Source organism: Cheilinus undulatus, linkage group 12, assembly GCF_018320785.1.
Source record: "Cheilinus undulatus linkage group 12, ASM1832078v1, whole genome shotgun sequence".
Classification (NCBI taxonomy): domain Eukaryota; kingdom Metazoa; phylum Chordata; class Actinopteri; order Labriformes; family Labridae; genus Cheilinus; species Cheilinus undulatus.
This window is the reverse complement of record NC_054876.1, coordinates 48,094,377-48,114,732: the sequence shown is the minus strand read 5'-3', so window position 1 is coordinate 48,114,732 and position 20,356 is coordinate 48,094,377. Positions and strand designations below refer to the sequence as shown.

Here is a 20,356-nt window from a genome sequence, read left to right as displayed (position 1 = left end):
CTGTCTTTTTTGTTGGTCTGTTTCTAATGTACTCTAAGCTTACATAATCAGTAATGGCCTGGTAGTGCCTATTTACATTATATTTGCAAATCAGTCCAAGCTCTGATGAAGATGCAGTGGATGTTAAAACATTAGTCTTTTGCACCTTATTAAATTGCAGTAAGTGACTTCAGTTTCTTCTCTGGATTTGCTTGAAAGGTGGAGTCCATTTAATCGTCTTTTAAACATCTCCGGTCCACCTGTGGAGGAAGTAGGGTTAGGCAGCATCCAGTTTTAATTTGGTTAAACCCCCCAAAATGTCTCCATGTTATACAGTATTGCTGTTTAGAAACCCTGTTATACAGGGTGCAGTTTCAATCAAGCACTTGTTAGCATGCATATGCAATCCCAGTTGGTAGAGCGCACCTTTAAATGCGTTTCACTCAGTCCTGGAAAATCACGACTGTAATTGAAGCAGCACCATGGCTGTTTTTAAATACCCTGGGATATGATGTTACCGTGACATCCTAGAAAGGGCTGAATACTTCAAGACTCCAGTTTAGTAACGAAGACTGAAATGCTCTCATATTTGAGTTTGTCTTTATTTAATCACACACGTATGGAAGATTATTAGGGCGCTGAAAAAAAATTTGGTACAAAATTCTGAGATTAATATCAGAATTCTGACTTTTTTTCTCAATCCCAATCCTTTTCTGTACACATGCATAATAAATGTTAAGAAATGTTTATTATGCATGTACATACATAAAACTTGACATTAATTGTTAAGCCTTCACATTGTGGCTTTAATGATTACTTCTTTTCTACAATCATGATAAAATCATTTAATAAAGTGGCACATGAGGCTTAACCTCTGGGATTCTATCAGCAGCTGTCTAGCCATCTTGGCTGCTAATTTTAGGGCTTTTTTTAAAAGTTAATTTAAGTTCCTCAGATATCTTCCTGATTGGGGAGCATCTTTACACTACCAGAGCATTTCCATTAACTCTATCAGATCAGCCTTGGTGGACCTAGTGGGATCTCATGGCAGAGAATTAGTCTTTGGGGTGTTTCCATTTGGACAGACCCAATCTCTCCTCACCCTTTATCCTCTGTTTGGAGGGAGCGTCTCATGGCTGCAGAGCAATCATTGATCCTCTCCAGCATCCCTGAGGGTTTAGACTCGGTGTGGCAGAGTGTCCAGCTAAGATTGATCTGTCCTTTTTTAGTGGAGTGGGGGGGGGGAACTCGCCTGAGAAAATTCAGTGTGTCTGAATTCAGTCAATAAGGGAGCCACTGGAGACTGGTGGCTGTTCAAGAATCAGAAAAGACAAAAGAAAAGAAACAGAAACACGGACAAACCTCAGGGAGCCGGTAGCATGAAGAGGCCTCAGAGGACAATGTAAGAACTAGTAGTCATGTTTTTTTTCTAGCCTTAGCTGGAGAGATGGAAAAACTAGTAACGATTTCAACTGTCTATCAAATGATTGCTTTCTTACATATGTTTTGGACTTTAAGGGAAAAAACTGTGAGCTAAGTGAGTATTTTAAAGGATAGTAGACCTAAAGACCGTGGAATGATGGTGAATTTCCCCTTTGTAATCCCCTAAATTAACCTCTGCCTCCATAAAGAGTCAAAAAAGACCAGACTGATTTTAAAAAACACCTGCTGAAGCACATGGTGATTTCAGAGCTTTATTTACTGTGTTAATGTCCCCTCATAGGTCCATAGCTCGTCTAGCTAACATCGATGAGGCAGCCCTCAGGAAAGCGGCAGAGGATACAGAGGTCCTCCTGGATCACGAGAAGGAGTGGAAGCTGGGGAAGTGCATCCTCCGATTCCCTGAGATCCTGCAGAAGATCCTGGACGACCTGCTCCTGCACACGCTCTGTGACTACCTGTACGAGCTCGCCACCACCTTCACCGAGTTCTACGACAGCTGCTACTGCGTGGAGAAGGACAGGCAGACAGGTACGCTGGCTAGGGGAGAAGGGAAATTTAAAAGTACTGAAAGAGTGTCTTTACACCCAGACAACTTCCCTTACTGATAACCTACTGTATGTTTAAGTTGTATTGATGATTATGACAAGTCCAAATCACAAAATTTGAGTGCACTGCTATTACCTGCCCGATGACAGACATGGAGTCTGGATAATTCTTCTGCTTTGCTAGGTTAACTTTATATGGGTATTTATTAGGGGTGTAACCGTCAAGGCTTATTGCATGTAGTCCCACAACAAATACAGTCTGAATTCTTTCCCCAGTCTCAGTCCTTGGTCTGAATGGAGAAGAACAGCAATCACAGATGGCGGTATTGTCAGCCAGTGGAGGTGGTAATAATGCATTAGCTATAGGAAGAAGCAGGCAAAACGAAACACATGAAGAATAGTCAACTATGGGTGCAGTAGCAGACATTCAACTTCTTTGCACGTTTTTGAGATCAAGATTTTAAAGCAAAGAGTGTCGAGGATATTAGCGACACTGATACATTTCAAAAGCTATGTGCAGTTATACAGAAATAGAGAACAGCAGCTACAAGTGTGTATTTATGCTCTGCTTAGACTCTGTTACCACGTCGGATTCTGTGTTTACATGAGATTTTCTGCCGTCTATCACTGATAGGGCTGGGTGATTATGGCAAAAATGAAAATCACGATTAATTGAACTTTTTATCTCGATTATGATTAATGAACGATTATTCCACCCCCAACCTCCGACTCTGTTTGCTCTGTAAATATATTGTATAATTTTAGAACAAACAACTGAAAGGAACAGGCACAGATTGCCAATTTCAGGTTATTTATTGAAACAATTGAAATCAAAACACACATCAGCTGAAATGAAAATGTTTTTTGTAAAAAATCTAATTTCTCCAAGAAAAGAGGAAAAAATTAAAATAATTGACACAGCAGGTGTACATCAGTTAGAGGCTCTAAATGTCGGTTTCGACATTAAGCACTGACGAACATGTCAGGATTTTGCAGAAGTAAACACACTTAAGCTGCAGCTTCCTGCCTCTACATATCAGTCTGTAGCCTTTAATGTGCTGTTTACTAACAGCTATGTGAGAGCGTAACAGCACACTATATAAATCATTAATGTGATATCTTACAAAGGCTCCAGAACACATGTATTACATTTTAATCAGGACATTGTATTAATTTTATCATTCTAAGGAGAAAGTGCATTATTTATGTCGATGTTGCTTCTAAGGAGTATCCTTTTAACATGTATAAAACACCACAGCCTGTCCCAACTGTCACAGGTAGTTCTCAGAAAAAAGGGCCAAACTGTAAGCTACACTAGTGTGAAGTTTTAACATAATAATGAGGGAAACCTAGTCCCCGAAATTAAGGACTTTTGTTTCTCTTTTATCAATGAATGAGCAGAACCCAAACTGAACCGTTCCACCCCTAGTATTTAGTAGTGTTGTTGATCAGTCAGGATCCAAATCTGGACTTTCGACATATGTGGTGCCAGCTTTTGTCACCAGCTCCCGCCCACTTTTTTCCCCACAACTGTTACCCTCAGGGTTCGTGGTAGCTGAGAGCTTAAATTTGCCGGCTATAGAAAGCTCCACCAATCAATACCAACACTGTGACACCCTAGGATTGTGGGTAGTGTAGTTCTTTTCTCCAAGGTCATGAATAAATCATGTTTTTCTTAAAACAAGTTTATATAATATGACCTCATGTCTTCTGCAAGAGAAGGTAGCTTAGGTAGCTTGTGGTAAGTCTGCCTTGGGATGGCTAATAATCTAATCCACAGCAGCAGAATGGTGTTGTGGCTGATGTATAACAGAGTAGATGGGCTTCACTTTCCCCCTCCCAGCACTGTCCATGATGTTGCAAAGGCATTTTATAACATTCTGCGATAGCTGCACCTCAGCGACAGCGCTGGGTTTAGTTCCTCTCCTTTAGGGCAATGATTTTAGTCTTTACAGGTGAGTCATAGCTTGCAAAACATGAAGGTAAATCATGCACAAGAAGAGTAGAAATTCATTAATATTCTTCACCCTGCTGGAGTCAGCTAAGTTTCACTCTGAGGAGGTTTTAACCTAAAAGCTGTCTAAAGTCTGTTAGCGCTCCACTTGTCCCTGTTAGCATTTTCTCCCTGCAGTGTGCTGAAGTGCTAACACTTCAGGCTTAAGGCTGTTTAATTATGCTAATTCTAAGTTAGCGCCGTGGCTGTAACCTCAGCTGGAGGGTTTTGTTTTATGTCATTTTACTTTGTTGACTGATGGGAAGTGTCCGTGTGTATTTATATCTGACAGAAAACTTGAGACAGGGGCCGTTCCCAGCTGAGTTTTTCATGTTAATCTGTCTGTGTGTTTATTTTGAAAGGGGCTATGTTTTTCAAAAGTGACAAAAATGGGGGACAAAGTGTCCGAGGGAAATTTAAGCACAAAATAATCATCACATAATTTACAACAAGCCCCAGTGAAAACAAGAAAGGCATGAAGGAGGTCAGGGATTGGTCAGCTCTAAGCTCAGGAGGCCTGAGCAGAGTTTAAACCAGAAAAACACCACTTTAGTGGAGTATTCTCTCTATTCAAATGATGTGTTTGGTCCTGACCCAGCCCCGCTCAGAGCTGCTGAGCTCTGGCCCACTGCTCACTCACCTGGCTCAGCTTCAGGGGCCCAGTAAGACACAACTTCACACCTTTATTCCCAGTTCAGTCAAAGCTATAAACCCTTTGAACAACTCCCAGAAATCCAACTCTCAGGTGTAAAAACCAAAGTCCTCAGAGCTCCCTGTCTAAAAAGTCAGCTAGCAGAGGACAGCAGAGGATTACTAGGAAAATATGGGCTCCATAAAATGTTTTAAACTGTTTCCAAATGCCACACAGCGCCCCCTAGAGACTGGATTGGAGTTCTGCCAATGGGAACAAAGTGTTCTTTTGTGTTGCAGTAAACTTTGCACCAGGATTGTGTTTGCAGAAAATCTAGCATTTCAGTTTAATTTTATGTGCGTTTATGATTTTTATTTGCTGAATATTTTCCTTGTTTTGATTGTTTTAGACTTTAGTGTTTCTGATTTGCTTCATTTCTTCAGTCCCACTATGTTTCTCTAAAAGGAAATGTCTCACTACATTATATTACAACAGTAACAGTTAAACTGAAAGCACTGTAACAGTGATGCTCAATGCGTGGCTCTGGATCCACATGTGGCCCTGATGATTTGTGGTTCTTTTCTGTCTTTATTTGAAATATTTTCCCCCAGAAAACCTTAAAAAACTTTGACCTCAGAAATTATCCATTAATCAGTTTGTTCCCCACTCTTGTACAGTTGGCTTAAATTGGCAACCTTTGTTTTTTGGTTTGTACATTTCCATTGCCCTTATTTGCAATTTTTTCTCCTTTTTGCCACTTTTCATCTATTATTACAGTTGTTTAGCCCGAGTTTGGCACTTCTTTTGCCACTTTTTGTCTTTTTTGTCCTGCTTGTTGGTATTTTTTTCCCCACTTTGTGCCATGTTTTGCCCCTTCTCACCCATTTAAGCCACTTTTTTTCCATTGAATGCCACTTTTTTCCATTTTTTGTCCATTTTAGTCTATTTTGAATCATTTTTTTCATCACATCTTTACTTTTTTTTTTTTAACCATTTTTACCACCTGTAACTAATTTTTAAATCAATATTCCCACTTTTTCTCCCCATTTTTTGCCACTTTTATACCAGTTTCTGACGGTTTTGCCCCTTTTGCCCCATTTGGTCTCTTTTCACTTGTTTTTTGCCACATTTTAACCCTTTTTTATCATTTTTTTTTTTTTTACCATTTTAATCACCTGTAACTCATTTTGAAATAAATTTTCCCACTTTTTCTTCCCATTTTTTTCAGTTTTCACCCATTTTTCGCCACGTTTTTTTGCCAGTTTCTGATAGTTTTGCCACTTTTGCCAATTTTGGTCGTTGCGCTCATTATTTACCACATTTTTATCTTTTTTCTTACCATTTATACCACCTGTAACTCATTTTTAAGTCAATTTTCCCCCCTTTTCTCCCCATTTTGCCACTGTTCTTGCCAGTTTCTGATGGTTTTGCCACTTATGCTCACACAATTTTTCACCATTTTATGACCAACTTTTCATTTTTATAATTTTTTGCCATTTCCCACCAGTTTTTGCCTCTTATATCGCACTTTTATCCCACTATTTTCACATTTTCCCCTTTTTTTTCATTTTTTTACCCCTTCTTGCATACTTTAGCTTCCTTTTTTCCATTTTGCTACTTGCCACAAATTTTTCAAAAAGAAATCTGCTGTTCTTTTTTCTTTCAGACACTTTTTTAAATCAGCTTTTCTTGAACATCAGCCTCACTGTGACGTCAGCTGTTTGTGAAAATTACAAACTGATTTTTCTGTCTGTCAGAGAGCACCGCTGTTCATGGCCTCTTTAATGAGCCGTCTGTCTAATTCACCCTCTGCTGCTCGTTACACTCTTAATTTTTATTGGATTTCTGCTCCGTGCAGCCGTTTGTCCTGACACTGGTGGTTGATGTGTGTACATTCAGACCTCAGAGTCGTTAGTTTTTATTGATTTTCACTTGACTCTGTGTGATTGGAGCATCATTAAGCATGACCTCTGATCTTTCTGTTGTATGTTAACGTTCTCCTCTCACCTCTGACTCTTGTTTCCTGTCACAACAATCTGAATGATGCCTCCATTTGTCAAGTTTTTTTCAGCCCCCTTCTTCTGCAGCGCTTTCTCTTCTCTCATTAAATTCATACGACACAGTAGATAAAGATCAGCTGCTGACATCAGTCCACACCACATTATCTGTCTCTCTGTGTGCAGGTGAGGTGGTGAAGGTGAACATGTGGAGGATGCTGCTTTGTGAGGCCACAGCGACCATCATGGCCAAAGGCTTCGACATCCTGGGCATCAACCCCGTCCAGAGGATGTGATCTCACAGGATGTGATGTCACAGGCATCAGCGCCGCTTCTGTCTTTATTCGTCTGCATCTTTAGTTCATCAGAATCGAAAAGGGACAAAGAGGAGAGGTGTCTTTTTCAATTTCACTGCTGCCAAAAATTACTCAAGTCATTTCTATGAAGTCATGCTATCCAAAAATACAACTATCAGTGCATTGATTAAGATTTCAAGTAAAGTATCATTTTTATTAAAGAACAGAAATGAAACCAAAAAAGCTTGGTCAGTTGTCTTCATTTCTGCTCAATTAATTGCCTTGGACACTGGGAGGAAATGTCCATATATTTACGGACACTTGTTAAGCCAAGCTCAAATAAGACAAAGGGCTACACACATATGAATAAAGGGCCTTCCTTTGGAGCCAGAGGTGACCATATTTGGACATGATGGTGGAGCTTGAGAGGAATGTGGATCTTCCAAACACTACGCTTGATTACTAAAGAAGCAACTTTTTCCAAATCAGATGCTTTTTATTTTCGAAGTAAATTCTCGATTCACAAAATACAAGCTTGAGAAATATAACCTGTTAAAGGAAATATATCCACAATGAATCAGTTCTTTGTTTTCTTGTAAAATTGACTATAATTCACAAAATAAACATGCTGTATTAAAAAGGAAGGCTTCTTTTAAGAAATTTAGAACATAAACGTATTAGAAAAGTCTTTACTGGGGGAATATACGGTCTGTGAAGCATAAATCGCAATTTAAAAGATGTTAAGTTAAATGTGACTTTAAACAGAAAACAGTGATTTGAAAATCCCTCTTAACCTCCATTCAATTAAATACAGCACAAAGACATTAACGGTCACATATTTTACACCTTTAAGACAAGTTTATATTGGTGTCAGAGGTCCCCAAAACATGACTGTGAAGTTCTGGGTATTGAAGGTCCAGTTACTGGTCAACCGGTATTCCTGGCTACCATTACGCCATGAAGACAAAAGAACACTCCCAAGACACAGAAAAAGTTACGGAGAAGCCTAACAGGATGGATACAAAGCCATTTCGAAAGGCTCTAAACGTCCCCTAGAGCAGTTCAATCCATCAGGGTCCAAAACTAACTTTTCACTTACCAGCCAGGCTGGCTGGTCAGTGAAATTTTATTACCAGCCAGGCAGATATTTTACCAGCCAACCAAATAAAATTTGCTTTTAAGTGTTGTTACTTGTTATCAGTATTATTTAACATGTCATTTGGGTCCTATATGCGATTTTCAATCAATATATTAATAGTATGCACTAATACTAGCAATAATGTATGCTAAGAGAGACCAAAAGTGAGTAAAAAGACCCTTATTATGTGTAGAACAATAAATTAACTTGCTTCTGTCAATTCTTGTTTTCTAACCCTCCTTTGTCTGGGCTAGGCAGAATGACTCAAGAGATACTCTGGCAGAGTTACTTTGAATTTTATTTTTGGTTTTATCATTTATTTATTATTCTATTTTTCTTAGTAGTTTAGTTTTCTTACGTTTGGTTTAGTTTTAAACCTTATGGTCCACTTAAGAGCGTACAACAAATCCATTCTTTTTTTTTTTTTTTTTTTGTATACCTATCTAAATGGACCAAAAAGAGACAAAAACTGTTAAGGCACCTTCACAACGCGGTTAATCTGTAGTCTGGACATGGAGGCGTGAGCATCTCCTGCTCTGACCGCAGCTGAGAGGGACTGCTGCGCGAGGAGTGGGCTGCCTGTCGGTGCTTTGGGACAGGGAGGAGCCCACAGCAGAACCCGCTGCTCGCACTCAAGTGCTTCAACGATATGTGCTTTCATGTAAGAGTCTTCAAAAGTCTCAAGTAACACCAGAAAAAGCTGCTAGATTTGTTGGTAGTCGCTTTTTTGAAAAGGGTCACTAAAGGGGTCTGAAAACTCAGTTGGGGTCTGAAAAAGTTGCTAAGTTGGCAACACTGCAAGGAGACACGGGTACAGCAACAACCAGCTATCCACCTCGGGGCGCTGTGAATGACGTCATGACTGACGCACTTACGTGACCAAAGATTGTCTCGGCCTGAAATACACATTACTCTGCCAGGAAACCAACCGATACCAGCATCGTTCTCCAGTAACAAAAAAATGAATTTTTCGCTGGTAAAAAAAAATAACTCACCAGAGTGGCGAGTGGTCTTAAAAATTTACCAGCCAGAGACAAAATTTACTCGTAATAGTAATTGGCAAGTGGCGAGTGTTAGTTTTGGACGCTGAATCCTTCGTGAAGACATGAAGGAATATGTCACGTGTGTAAATCTGCCTAGATCAGTCAGTCCTCACAAACTGAGTGGGCGTACAAGAAGGAGACTAGAGAGAGAGGACACCAAGACACCTATGACTACTCTGAAGGAGTTCCAAGCTTCAGCAGCTGAGATGGAGAGACTCTGCAGACAACAACTGTTGGCCGGGTTCTTCACCAGTCAGAGCTTTATGGGAGAGTGGCAAAGAGAAAGACATTGTTGAAGAAAACTCAGATTCAGTCTGGACTAGAGTTCACCAAAAGGCATGTGGGAGACTCCATGGTCAAGAGGAAGAAAGTTCTTAAGCACTGGTATGGGCAGGTTTTGGAGCAGTAGATGCTTCCATCCAGACAACGTCTTTAAAGGGACAGTACTGCTTAGTTAACAAGACAATGCCAAGCCATGTCCTGCACAAGTCACAACAGCATGGCTTCACTGTAAAGCAGTGGTACTAGACTGACCTGTGTGTAGTCCAGACCTGTCAGCTGTTGAAAATGTAAAGCGCATTATCCATTTATCTATTTTCTATACCGCTTTTCCCGTTGGGGGCGAGAGATGGGGTACACCCTTGGACTGGTCGCCAGCCAATCGCAGGGCGGTACAGTGCATTATGAACTACAAAATGCATAAAACGAAAACCCTGCACTGTTGAGCAATCTAGGATGTATATCAGTCCCCAAAGGCTTAAAGAGTGTGGTTAGAGCAGGGGTGTCCAAACTATGACCCGGGGGCCCGCAATCCACTTTTGACTGGCCGGCAGCAAATTTAAGAAATGCAGTGAAATATGGCGCGGATTAGAACATGAAGCTTTTGCTGGACTGTAGTGCACTTCTTCATTTCAGCACAAGGTGGTGCTACCATGCTAATTCTGTAAAGAAACATTTTGATAACAATTTCTTGATGTGTTTTTGAATTTGTGACTAAACTAAGACAGCACTACATGGTAAAAACATATTGGCAATCAAATTAATACCAATATCTCAATTTACAAGGCCCTAACTGATCACTGCAGAAAATGGCAGCACCAATAGCATGCCAGGTACGTAACCAGGGCCCCCTGAAATCTGATTGGCCTCCCCAAGGTCCTTGAATTGATTGGTTAATAGCCACGTGAGGACTCCCAATCACTGAGAATGCCTTTACCTATATTACATCAGTTTTATTAACTTGAATATCATGAAGGTTCAGTATACCACAGCAGCCCCAACATTCTCACATAGTTATGTGATCAGGTGGGTTTGTTCGTTTGTTTGTTTGTTAGTTTGTTTGCAACATAACTCAAAAAGTTGTATACTGATTTTGATGAAATTTTCAGGAAATGTCAGAAATGGCACCGTCTGGATTCAGGATTTTTTTTAAGAATTCTGTACTATTGGGAGATAGGGCTAATGGCGGAGGTCTGCGCTGTTAACACTTTACACCAGGACATGGCGGTCATGAGCAACTGCAATCCCAGCAGCATTTTTGGGTATGTTTCTATTCAGAGTTTTGGAGTTTATAGAGTTTGAAAGACGCATGCCCGGTTGAGGAGACGAGTCGGAGCGTAACAGAGAGAAAGACAGTGAATTGTAGCGAGAATACTCACAATGCTGGGAGGAATAGAGGAATATTCACCCTCTGCCATGACTTCCAGTCGTCCAGTGAGACCATGGGTGAGACTGTCAGTGCATGTGTTGGCACCAGCAGGCAATGCTTCCACCATGACAGTCCGACCGAAGCAAAGCCAATGCTTTGCCTCACTGCGTGTCCACCTCATAGACTGTAGAAAGAATTGGACAAACCCTGTCTGTCAGTCGTCTGCTTACAATAGGCAGACTCAAACAGATCTTGAAGCCAATCTGCGGATGCTTCCATATTGAAATCGCGGTCTCAACCTAACTTGGATCGGTCTTGGATCAACCTAATGGCCCGCCCACTAAGCGCAACTTCCTGTCAGCTTGCCAGCTAGCATTCCGGTTGACAGAAACGGAGCCTCTGCCTGCCAAGCTATCTGTCAATCAAATGAGACGCACCAATCAGCTTTCATCCTAAATATAATCCAAACGATCGTGGTACAAAAAAATTCACCCCCCGTACAGTGGGAGCACGATAAGACACTAGCTAATGAGACACATTTGGTGTTTTGAACCAGGCTGTAAACCAGTTTATTTTGTGTGTCAAAGCCGGCTGTTTAACATGTGTGCAGATGGAACTTCCAGTGTTCCTGCAGCCAGCCTCAAGTGGACACTTGCGGTATAGCAACTTTTTGCACTTCCGCATTGGCTTCATTTTTCAGGACCTAAGGTTGCAGCTTGGTCCATCCCACCAGGGAGGGAGTAATCAGCGAATGCCGTGGTGGGGGGGCACATGGGGACAGATCCAGGAATTTTTTAAAGGATTCTTCACTATTGGGAGATGGTGCTAATGGTGGAGGTCTGCACTCTCTAAGTGCTTTTCTAGTTCAGTATGTGGCCCTCAGTGGAAAAGGTTTGGACTCCCCTGGGTTAGAGGAAAGGTGATTTACCAAGTGCTAAACACGCTCCTGTCCCAACTTTTATGGAACATGATGGAGCCATCAAGTTCACATGTATATTAAAAAAAACCTTTATCAGTTAGAACATTAAATATCTTGCCCCAGCTTCTTTAGAGTAGGATTTTATTTTTTCATTGTCCCACACCTTCATGCAACCAGTCTTATTTGCAGCCAGTGGGCGTGTCCTTTGCAGGCCTTTAGAACGAATGCAAGTGTAAGGCATTTGTGCTTCGCCTGAACACAGCCTGATCCAGAATAAAAGCACCAACACTTACTTAAATCATCTCATTCTCCACCAACGGCTCCAGTCTCCAGAACAAGTTTGAAAGACGCTTTAATCGCATAAAAATTCTGCATATTCAGGCTTTAAGAGAGGGTAGCTTTGCATTCTTTTCAGCTCTAATTGCTTCTCTGGTCTTTGACACACAGAAAGCCGCATTAGACTTGAGCTGCTTTTAAGATAACGACAATTACAGCCTTCTCCCTCCATGACATGCGTGAGTAAGTGGGCTTTGTTTGCAGAAACTCCGGGTGCAAGGCAAACAAACCCATTTGACGGAGTTAATTATACATCACACATGCTCCCAGGCAGCCTGTAATTGTGAAGTCTTCCTCTACCCTGCAGACAGTTGTGCACTTCCATAGATATAAAAGTTGTATGACTGCAGGATTCGGCACAAGTCGTACAATAGCTGTTAGAGAAGTTCTGAAGCTGCGCTGAGGGGAAGACATGTGCCTGTGACCCATCTTTAAAACTTATGAAATATCTTCACTCCTCTCCTCTGGACTTTGAGGCTCAGCTCAGTTCCTTCTCAGACAATAATTCCCGCAGCAGCTTCATGAAACATTCATTAAGCTTCTGCAGAGTCTGTGCCGAGTGGCTGTTGAAGGACAGCGTTAAAGGTGTTTTGACAGTCGCTCCAGGAGGAGAAAATGCTGTCACGCCGCTTCAATAACACCTGCAGAAGCAATAACGTTCCTCCGTCTTGATGGGGGAGACGGAGCTCATCACCCGCCGGCCTCAGCTGATATTTATTCCCTTTTTCTCAGGCCTCCGGGTGGATTAAAGAGGCCGGACGGTGACGAGGAGGTTGTCTGTGTGAAGGCCCCAAAGGTTTGGAGAAGCTGCAGAGACTGAAGGGTCGGTACAGCTCCTCTTTTACCACAAGGCCTCAGAATTTACATTCAGGACAGACGGTGTGGAGTGACCCGGTGATTCAGCTGGAGGAGCAGACCGAGGTGGAAGATAAAAGGGGATATTTGCCCAAACACTCTGCATGATCTTCATTTTATTGCACCTTTAAGCTGCACAATAGAAGATGTTTTCATAGAATATTTCGATGTCTTTTCACGTATTATTTGGTCCTATGGTGCATTTATTGATTAATACTGCTTGTATTAACTATCTCAATCAATATCTGAACATTTGAATCATGAGGCCAGCAGACATTTTGGTAGTTTTGGTGTCTGCTTACAGTCTGAGCAGCCTGAACTGATTATCCATTGATGGCTTTCCACCAGCTCAGCTCATCGACTCTGCTCTGTTTCTTAAATTTTCTATGAAGAGATCATACCCAAAGCTGTGCAAATACCGTGCATTTTCAAACCAATGCAGACATTAAATATGAGCAGCAAACAGCTCACTTAGGAGTCTGGACTTTTAGCCTGATGTTGTGTTGCTTGTTATGCAGTGTTGAATGCACAGTGGCAGACTTAAACCGCTTTCCCACTAAAATTAGCATGTAAAAGCGGGTTTTTAAACGCGTGTAAACCCGCGAACAATCGGCAAGTGACTCCTTTCCCATTGACAGCAGACCCGGGTCTGATCACCAGCAGACGAGCTGATGATGTCATCAGCATATAGTGGACTATATAGTGGACTCAACTGCAAAACACAAAAATGATTTCGGACACTTCTATGGCAGCGGGCGATGACGTCATCGCCATCTCGCAATTTAAACGTTTAGCAGCAACGGCTCGTAAATTTCCTTGACAATGGCTGAGGATCGAAATTAACGGTAGAATTTCGATAAAAACTGCTACAAAATGTAACGTATTTTCACAAAAAAATAGATATACTAATAGATAAAAAAGTTGTCCTATAGTGACAACATAATATACATTTTTGAGTGTATTATCACTTATTTTGCATAAAGCTGATAGTCTCATGTCTTGTAATCATCATAGGGGGAAAAAGTTACTCCGTTTTGAATCCTTAATGTTATCTTACAGATTTGGCAAAACCAATAAACAAAACAGCATTTTAAAAAGTTTTCAAATATGTTCTTATGCTCCTCTCGTTCATCCGTCATGCTTGAGAGCAGCGACCGCAATGCATTATGGTAAATATTACTGAGCTAGTGACCATCGGTTGCTCACTACTTTTCACAATGCATTGTGGGATAGAATGAGTGCACTATATAGTGAATAACAATGCTCACTCAGAATTCGGACACCACTACAAAATGGCATATTCACTATATAGTGCACTATATAGTGAATAGGGAGTGATTTCGGACACAGCCTGTGTCTTTGAGGTTTGACTGTTTTGGCCTTCCACGGCTACCGTAATTCAGCTGTTGAAAGTTTGCTTTTTAAGAGTGCTGAAAACATTTGCCTCTAAGTATAGTTATGTTGGACTACTTATGATGTTGTGTGTTGAGAATGTGTCGTTAAAGTTTCTGTTTTTAAAGTTTAAAAATAACCGCGATCATGATGCTAATTTTAGTTAGCCCGAAAATGGGATTTTCCATGATGTGTTAGCATCAAGCTAACGGACTTTGTGTGAGAAGAATGGATAGTATGCTAGCTCTACAGAGCATCATGTTAGGATGTGTTTTACAGTTTGGTGACAGTGAAAATGTAATTTCAACTGACAAACTATGTTCTGTTATTTTACAGTTTTACTAAGTGCCTTTGAGTGTGAGGTCTCAAGAACCCACCCAAGAAGGATCTCATTTCACAAAGAACTGTTTATCGATCTGCCAGACTAATCCGGAACGTTCAGGTAGGGCAGAATAGAGCCACGGACACAAGCCTGATCATATTCAAGTTAAAGTTTGATGCCACATGGACCAAAAAGGACTGTTGGGGGATGTTTTTTGTATAGAAATATCCAGGCGGATTTTAAATATATATTTGAGGACTCTAAATGGACATCTGGTAACCAAACGACAATAGAGCATTATTAATACAAGGTTTGCCTGTTTATTAAATGCAAAAAAAAAAAAGACCATTTACTCAAAGAAATATAACTGTTCCATTTTGGACTCTCTTTCTGGTCATATTTTACCAACCAAAAAAATATGATAGCATTGAACGTGTTCAATATTGTCATAAGTCTTAAGTCTGGTTTTATGCAAATTATGTTTCTCAGTGACGCGACTGTTGTCCACGACCAATGGGAGCCAAAGTACCAGCTGCTCTTAGGTAGGAGGGGAACCAATGCAAACAGCAGGTTTCTAAAACTTATCCTAGAGCGATAACTACTAAATTCCAAGCGACTGATGGGAAAAGGGGCAAAACTAAAGCATAAGGAGAGGAAGGCAGAACTTTCTTCAAAGTGGGGAGGGCCGACCGAACTTGGGGGCGGGGCTAACTCCCCACATGACATCATGAGGAGAGATCATGAGAACGGCTTGTTTCAGCACAAATTTTCTGAAAGACAGAGATAGAGAGAGATGGAGGGAATGGATTTTTCTGATTCTTGGGGGATAATGGACATATTTTTGTTACGAAAAGCCTGAAAAAGTGTATTTTGCAAATTTGTGACCTTTAACTCATTGAGTGCCAGCCCTTTTATAAAATGGAAAGTGGCTTGTGCCAGCGTTTTTGGCCATTTTGAGTCATATTTCAAGACCCACAGAATATTTTCTACCATGACTCTGAAAACACAGAATAGCTCAAATGAAAGAAGAAACTCTCTATTTCATCATGGAAAAACCCGTTTGTTTGTAGCTTGTTCCGTTCTTGATTTATCTGAAGTTGAATAGAGGCTAGTTTCACCAAAAAGACCACTTCTTTTCTAGAAAGCTGAGAAAAATGCATTTTTGTGAGAGTCTGTCAAGCAGAACAGTGATTTGAATCTTATAATTTTGCCTTCAATGGCATGAAAGACATCGGAAAATTGTATTACAAATGTTATTTTATTGTAAAATAAATAAAATAAATACAAAATACAGCACAATACAACTAGACAGCCGCTACAGGACCCCCCTACCCACATCCTCTCCTGCTTGCGTGTCTCCTGGCACTGCCTGTAAATTATAGAAGTAAAATAATATTTATGTTATATAGATTATATATATAATCTATAATATAGAATTTTTTGTTCTTACCTCTTTCTCTGCCAACAGACGGTGTTGTAGTACTGCATGGGGCTTGCTCTTCTCTCAAGTCTGCTTCTGAAATCACAGGAGCATGAGTGATGATTTCTTTGGATAAATTTGTCTGAATAATCAGTGGGTTTCCAACGTTAACTTACCTCCATCGCTCTGGGATGGAGAACAAGATCCGCTCCGCTCACTTGGCAGCCATTCCTCAGAGTCTGGGTCGGAAAAGTCCGTCTCTGAAGTGTCGTCGCTGTATGCATCCAGCTGGATAGCGGGGGCCTTTTCTCTCCGACACACGGGGGAGACCTCGCGGCATTCTTTAGCCTCTTGGCCGGCCGAGGCAGATGAATGACTGTGCTGATCGCTGGATTCGCTGTCGGTTTCAGTGAGTTACCGATTTCTCACGCAAAAGTTTAGAGATTCTTCCAGTGTCTGCTGGCGAAACTGGCCACTTGATCCCTCAGTATTTGGGGGGAATTTTGTGCCGATACTGAATATTTTAGAACTTTTAGCTTAGATTACCTCCATCTCTGATCTCAGTGGCTTTGATCTACCGTCTTTTTCGTGTTCCGACTACGTATCCCAGAAGCCCCAAAATTACTCACAGGGAGCGTGAAAGCGCCCCCTTGTGCCAGCCGCCAAAAAAACACTTTGACGTATATATACAGCGATGGCACTCAAGCCTTGGTATTAAATGACGTATATATAAGTCAATGGCACTCAAAGAGTTAACATTTGTCCGTGATTCAGAGCAGAGTAAGCCAGCTCTAGCTGTGGAAACACCTTAAGAATAACAATCTGAACCGGTTGGTGGAATAAAGCGACTTTTAGACGACATTCTTTGATTGAATTAAGGATTACTGCTTTGCTGCAGCTGCAACTCCAACTCCACAAACTTTCAACCCCAAAATATGACAAATTAAAAACCAGGATTAGGAATACTTGATCTGCACTTTAACTTTTAACCCTGAGTTCACTGCGTTTTATCTCCATGTGGAATGAACAGATCAGTGCAGAAATTAAAGCAGCCTTCAGGCGCTCCAAAGCTTCTGTTATCCATAATTAGCATACATTATTCCACTTCTTTAAAATCCCGTTCAGCACAATGTCCTCGCCATGAGAAGTATTTTTAAATCACATTTTCTCTCTGCCTCTTGCTCTGAGTGTTATCAGTGATCTGATCTGAGATAAATCAATGCGATATGTAAATACGGTCCATGAAAATGAGACACGAGTGTGAGGAGGAGGTGAGAGAGGGGAGCGGTTCAGAGTCTGCAGAGCGATCACGCCGCCAGCTTTATTAATCTCCCGTGCTTCAGTGACGCCGTGTGGTACCACGCCTCTGCCGCTGCCTGCTGTTTCCCCTCCTTCCTCTGAAATCACAGCACCTAATCTGTTTGAGTCGAGTCAGCGAGGAGAGGGAAGCGGGAGCGACAGGAGACACGTTCAGAGAGAAATCAACATTTTAATTAAGTGTTTGGCACTGATAGGTTTACATTTCACACTCATTCAAACAAGATAACAAACTCAGAGCTTCTATTAAATTATACAGATATAGATTTGTATTTTTGATGTGATGAAACAGGGATATCTTTAGACATGTACATGCACACACCTCTATAATAGCATCATGAAATATGCAGGACAAGCAAGCTTTAACACTAGAATGCCACATATAATTCAACTGTACACAGAATAAATACAAAAGTTAAAATATTCAGGAAGTCCAGGATGGTACGTGTCTGATTTTATATTCGTCACAAAGCTATCAGAGGCCTTCTTCACTTCACATCTGCTTCATAGCCACACAACAGTGGTGTTGTCCTGCGTAGAGGTAGATAGCGCTCTTCTTAAAGCTGTCACGCAACATTATCCTGTTCCTGTGCTTTTTGAAGGCACAGTGGGGAGGCTGAATATGGCTCAAAATGGACAGACATGTACACCAGGCTGCTGCTTGTCATTTTTAAAGACAGAAAATGTCATTTCATCACATGAAAGCTGAGTTTGTACAGGAGAAAAGGCAGCTGAACATTAAAAACAGCCATCTCTCAAACTCTGTTTGGATCAGGAGGCTGCTGAGAGCTTATAAAGGATGCTGAGCTTCCTTCAAGGTTTTAAACTTAGTTCACAAAGGTTTCCTTCTCTAAAGCAAACAGGCACAGTCATTAAAACTACTGAAAGACACTTTAAGTAATTTAACATTTAATCTGTATGTCCTTTGCTCTTCAGCCTGGGGGGCTGCAAGCTGAGCTGCCCAGATTCAGCTTGGATTTTTCCTTTCATAATTTTGATCCATTGTCTGTGGACTAAAATCCTTAATTCAGATAAACTGTATGGTGAAAAGTAAAGAAATACTAAGGAAGTAACCAGCTGTAAAGTTTCAAATATCTGCTCCAAATCATGTAAAAGTTCTGTGATTTAATTCAAAAGCATCTTTCAGTGCAGAAATCACTTCCTGGCCCCCATCTGGAGCTCTCCGCTGCGGTGTGATATCATCTGCAGAGAAAATATAGACGGTTAAAGAGCAACTAAGACCTCAGACCACCTTTTTAGATGTGGGACTGTCATTCTGGGTCCAAATCTCAACATTTGAGTATTCAGATTCTACATTTTGTGTTCAAAGTGTGCATAGTGACTTGGCCACTGCAACTGAATTTTTCTATTGGCTGACCTGGAGTCAGGTGGCGTACAAGCTTTTGTCACCACAGAGCTCACTGCCCGCTTATCCCACGACTCTTAGCTTCAGTAGTAGCAGCAAACAGCCAGAATAACAGGTAACAGCAGGCTCCACCAATCAGCGGCATCACTGTGATACTCTAGGATTGTGGGTAGTGTAGTTCTCAATACAAGCTTATAAACATGTCCTCTACAGAAGCATATACCATTGTTTCCCCAATTAAATGGTCCAGAAAGTCTAGTTGAATGAATAAATAGCAGATAAACGTGGAGTTTTTGCAGGTAAAAGCGTCTCATTGTGACGCTCTAGGATTGTGGCAAGTGGACGTCTTTTCCCTAAGACTACAAATGAACCATGCTTATCTGAAAAGGAGGTTAATTTAACATGAACAACCTTCAACAGGAGCATAAATCATCTTCTGACTCTCAGGTAGCTTGTAAAGTCTACCTTGGATGGTGAATTTATAGCAGGGGTTTTCAAAGTGTGTGAGAGTGAGCCTCCCCTGAGAGAAAATTATTCCTTCGGTGGACCCCCAACCACATAAAGATTCAGATTTAAAAAAAAAAACAAAACAAAACAGAAAAATGTAACCATATTTTCAAACATTTATGTCTGATTTTAAATATTTTTAACATTTTTATATCTTTGATATTTTGGTCTGCAAATGTTCTTAAACATCCGTCTTTACCAGGTAATCAGTTATTTGGTTTCAGTAATGAATTTATCCCCAGTACTACCTGATTATTCTGCTCTGATAATCCTTAAAGCAGTGTTACTCAACCAAAGAGCCAAACTGTTAAAAAAAACACCTTTGCAAGAGCCACAATCGAAGTGGTGAAAAGTGGCAAAAACAGCTTAAAGCAGCAATAAAATTAAGTTAAAGATGGCAAAAATGGTAAAAAGCAGCAACATATAGGGGTAAAATGTGAAAAAATGTGGGTGAGAAGTGACAATAAAATGAGTAGCAGGTGCCAAAAAATGATCCAAAGGTGGCAAAAACTGGGCAAAAAAATGAGTTAATAAAAGCAGTCAAGAGTGGCAAAAATGGGCAAAAAGTAGGGAAAAAGTGGTATTTAATGACAGAAGGATGCTTAAATGGGCAAAAAATGGCATAAAAAAGGTGACAAAGGGCAAAAATTGGAAAAAAGTGGCAAAAATTGGGGGAAAAAGTGGTGTTTAATGACCAAACGTAGCCTCAATGGATGAAAAGTGTCAAAAAATGGTATAAAGGGGTGAAAAAGTTTCCCCTTTTTAAGGTTTTCTGGGGGAATAATATTTAAAATGAAGACATCATAGAGCCACTAATAATCACAAATCACACGTTGAGTATCACTGCCTTACAGTAACTATAAGTCTACTCATTTTGCTCCATGCACAGCAGAAGTTAGCAAAGCAAATCACTTTTTTTTCTGGTCTGTGGTTCCCTGCCTCCCCTGAAGTTCTGTGGCGCCCCCCAGGGGAGGCCCTCCTCACACTTTGAAAACGACTGATTTATAGCTAATAATGAAATTTGTAAATGCATCAGAGACTGTATGGTGTTGTGGCATCTTATCTCTCATGTTAGTTGTTATAGAGGCTTTCTTCATTTCAGGGTGGATGCACATAAAAGAGGAGCTAAGGTGACACAAGTAGCCAAGAGTCTGATACAGCCTGATAACATCCCTTCGCTGGTGGCTGCAGTTTTTCAGGAAAACAGGA

The 20,356-nt window shown here is 40.8% G+C and overlaps 1 protein-coding gene across 1 annotated transcript in view; it reads left to right on the top strand.

Moving 5' to 3' along the window:
• Nucleotides 1-7,127, top strand: part of rars1 (arginyl-tRNA synthetase 1) — a 44,040-nt gene extending 36,913 nt beyond the window's left edge. Inside the window, exons 14-15 of the mRNA XM_041800890.1 lie at nucleotides 1,703-1,950; nucleotides 6,775-7,127. Of these exons, the coding sequence (XP_041656824.1) occupies nucleotides 1,703-1,950; nucleotides 6,775-6,884 (358 nt within the window). The 3' untranslated portion in view covers nucleotides 6,885-7,127. The remainder of the gene's footprint in view (nucleotides 1-1,702; nucleotides 1,951-6,774) is intronic.
• Nucleotides 7,128-20,356: the final 13,229 nt, after the last annotated feature.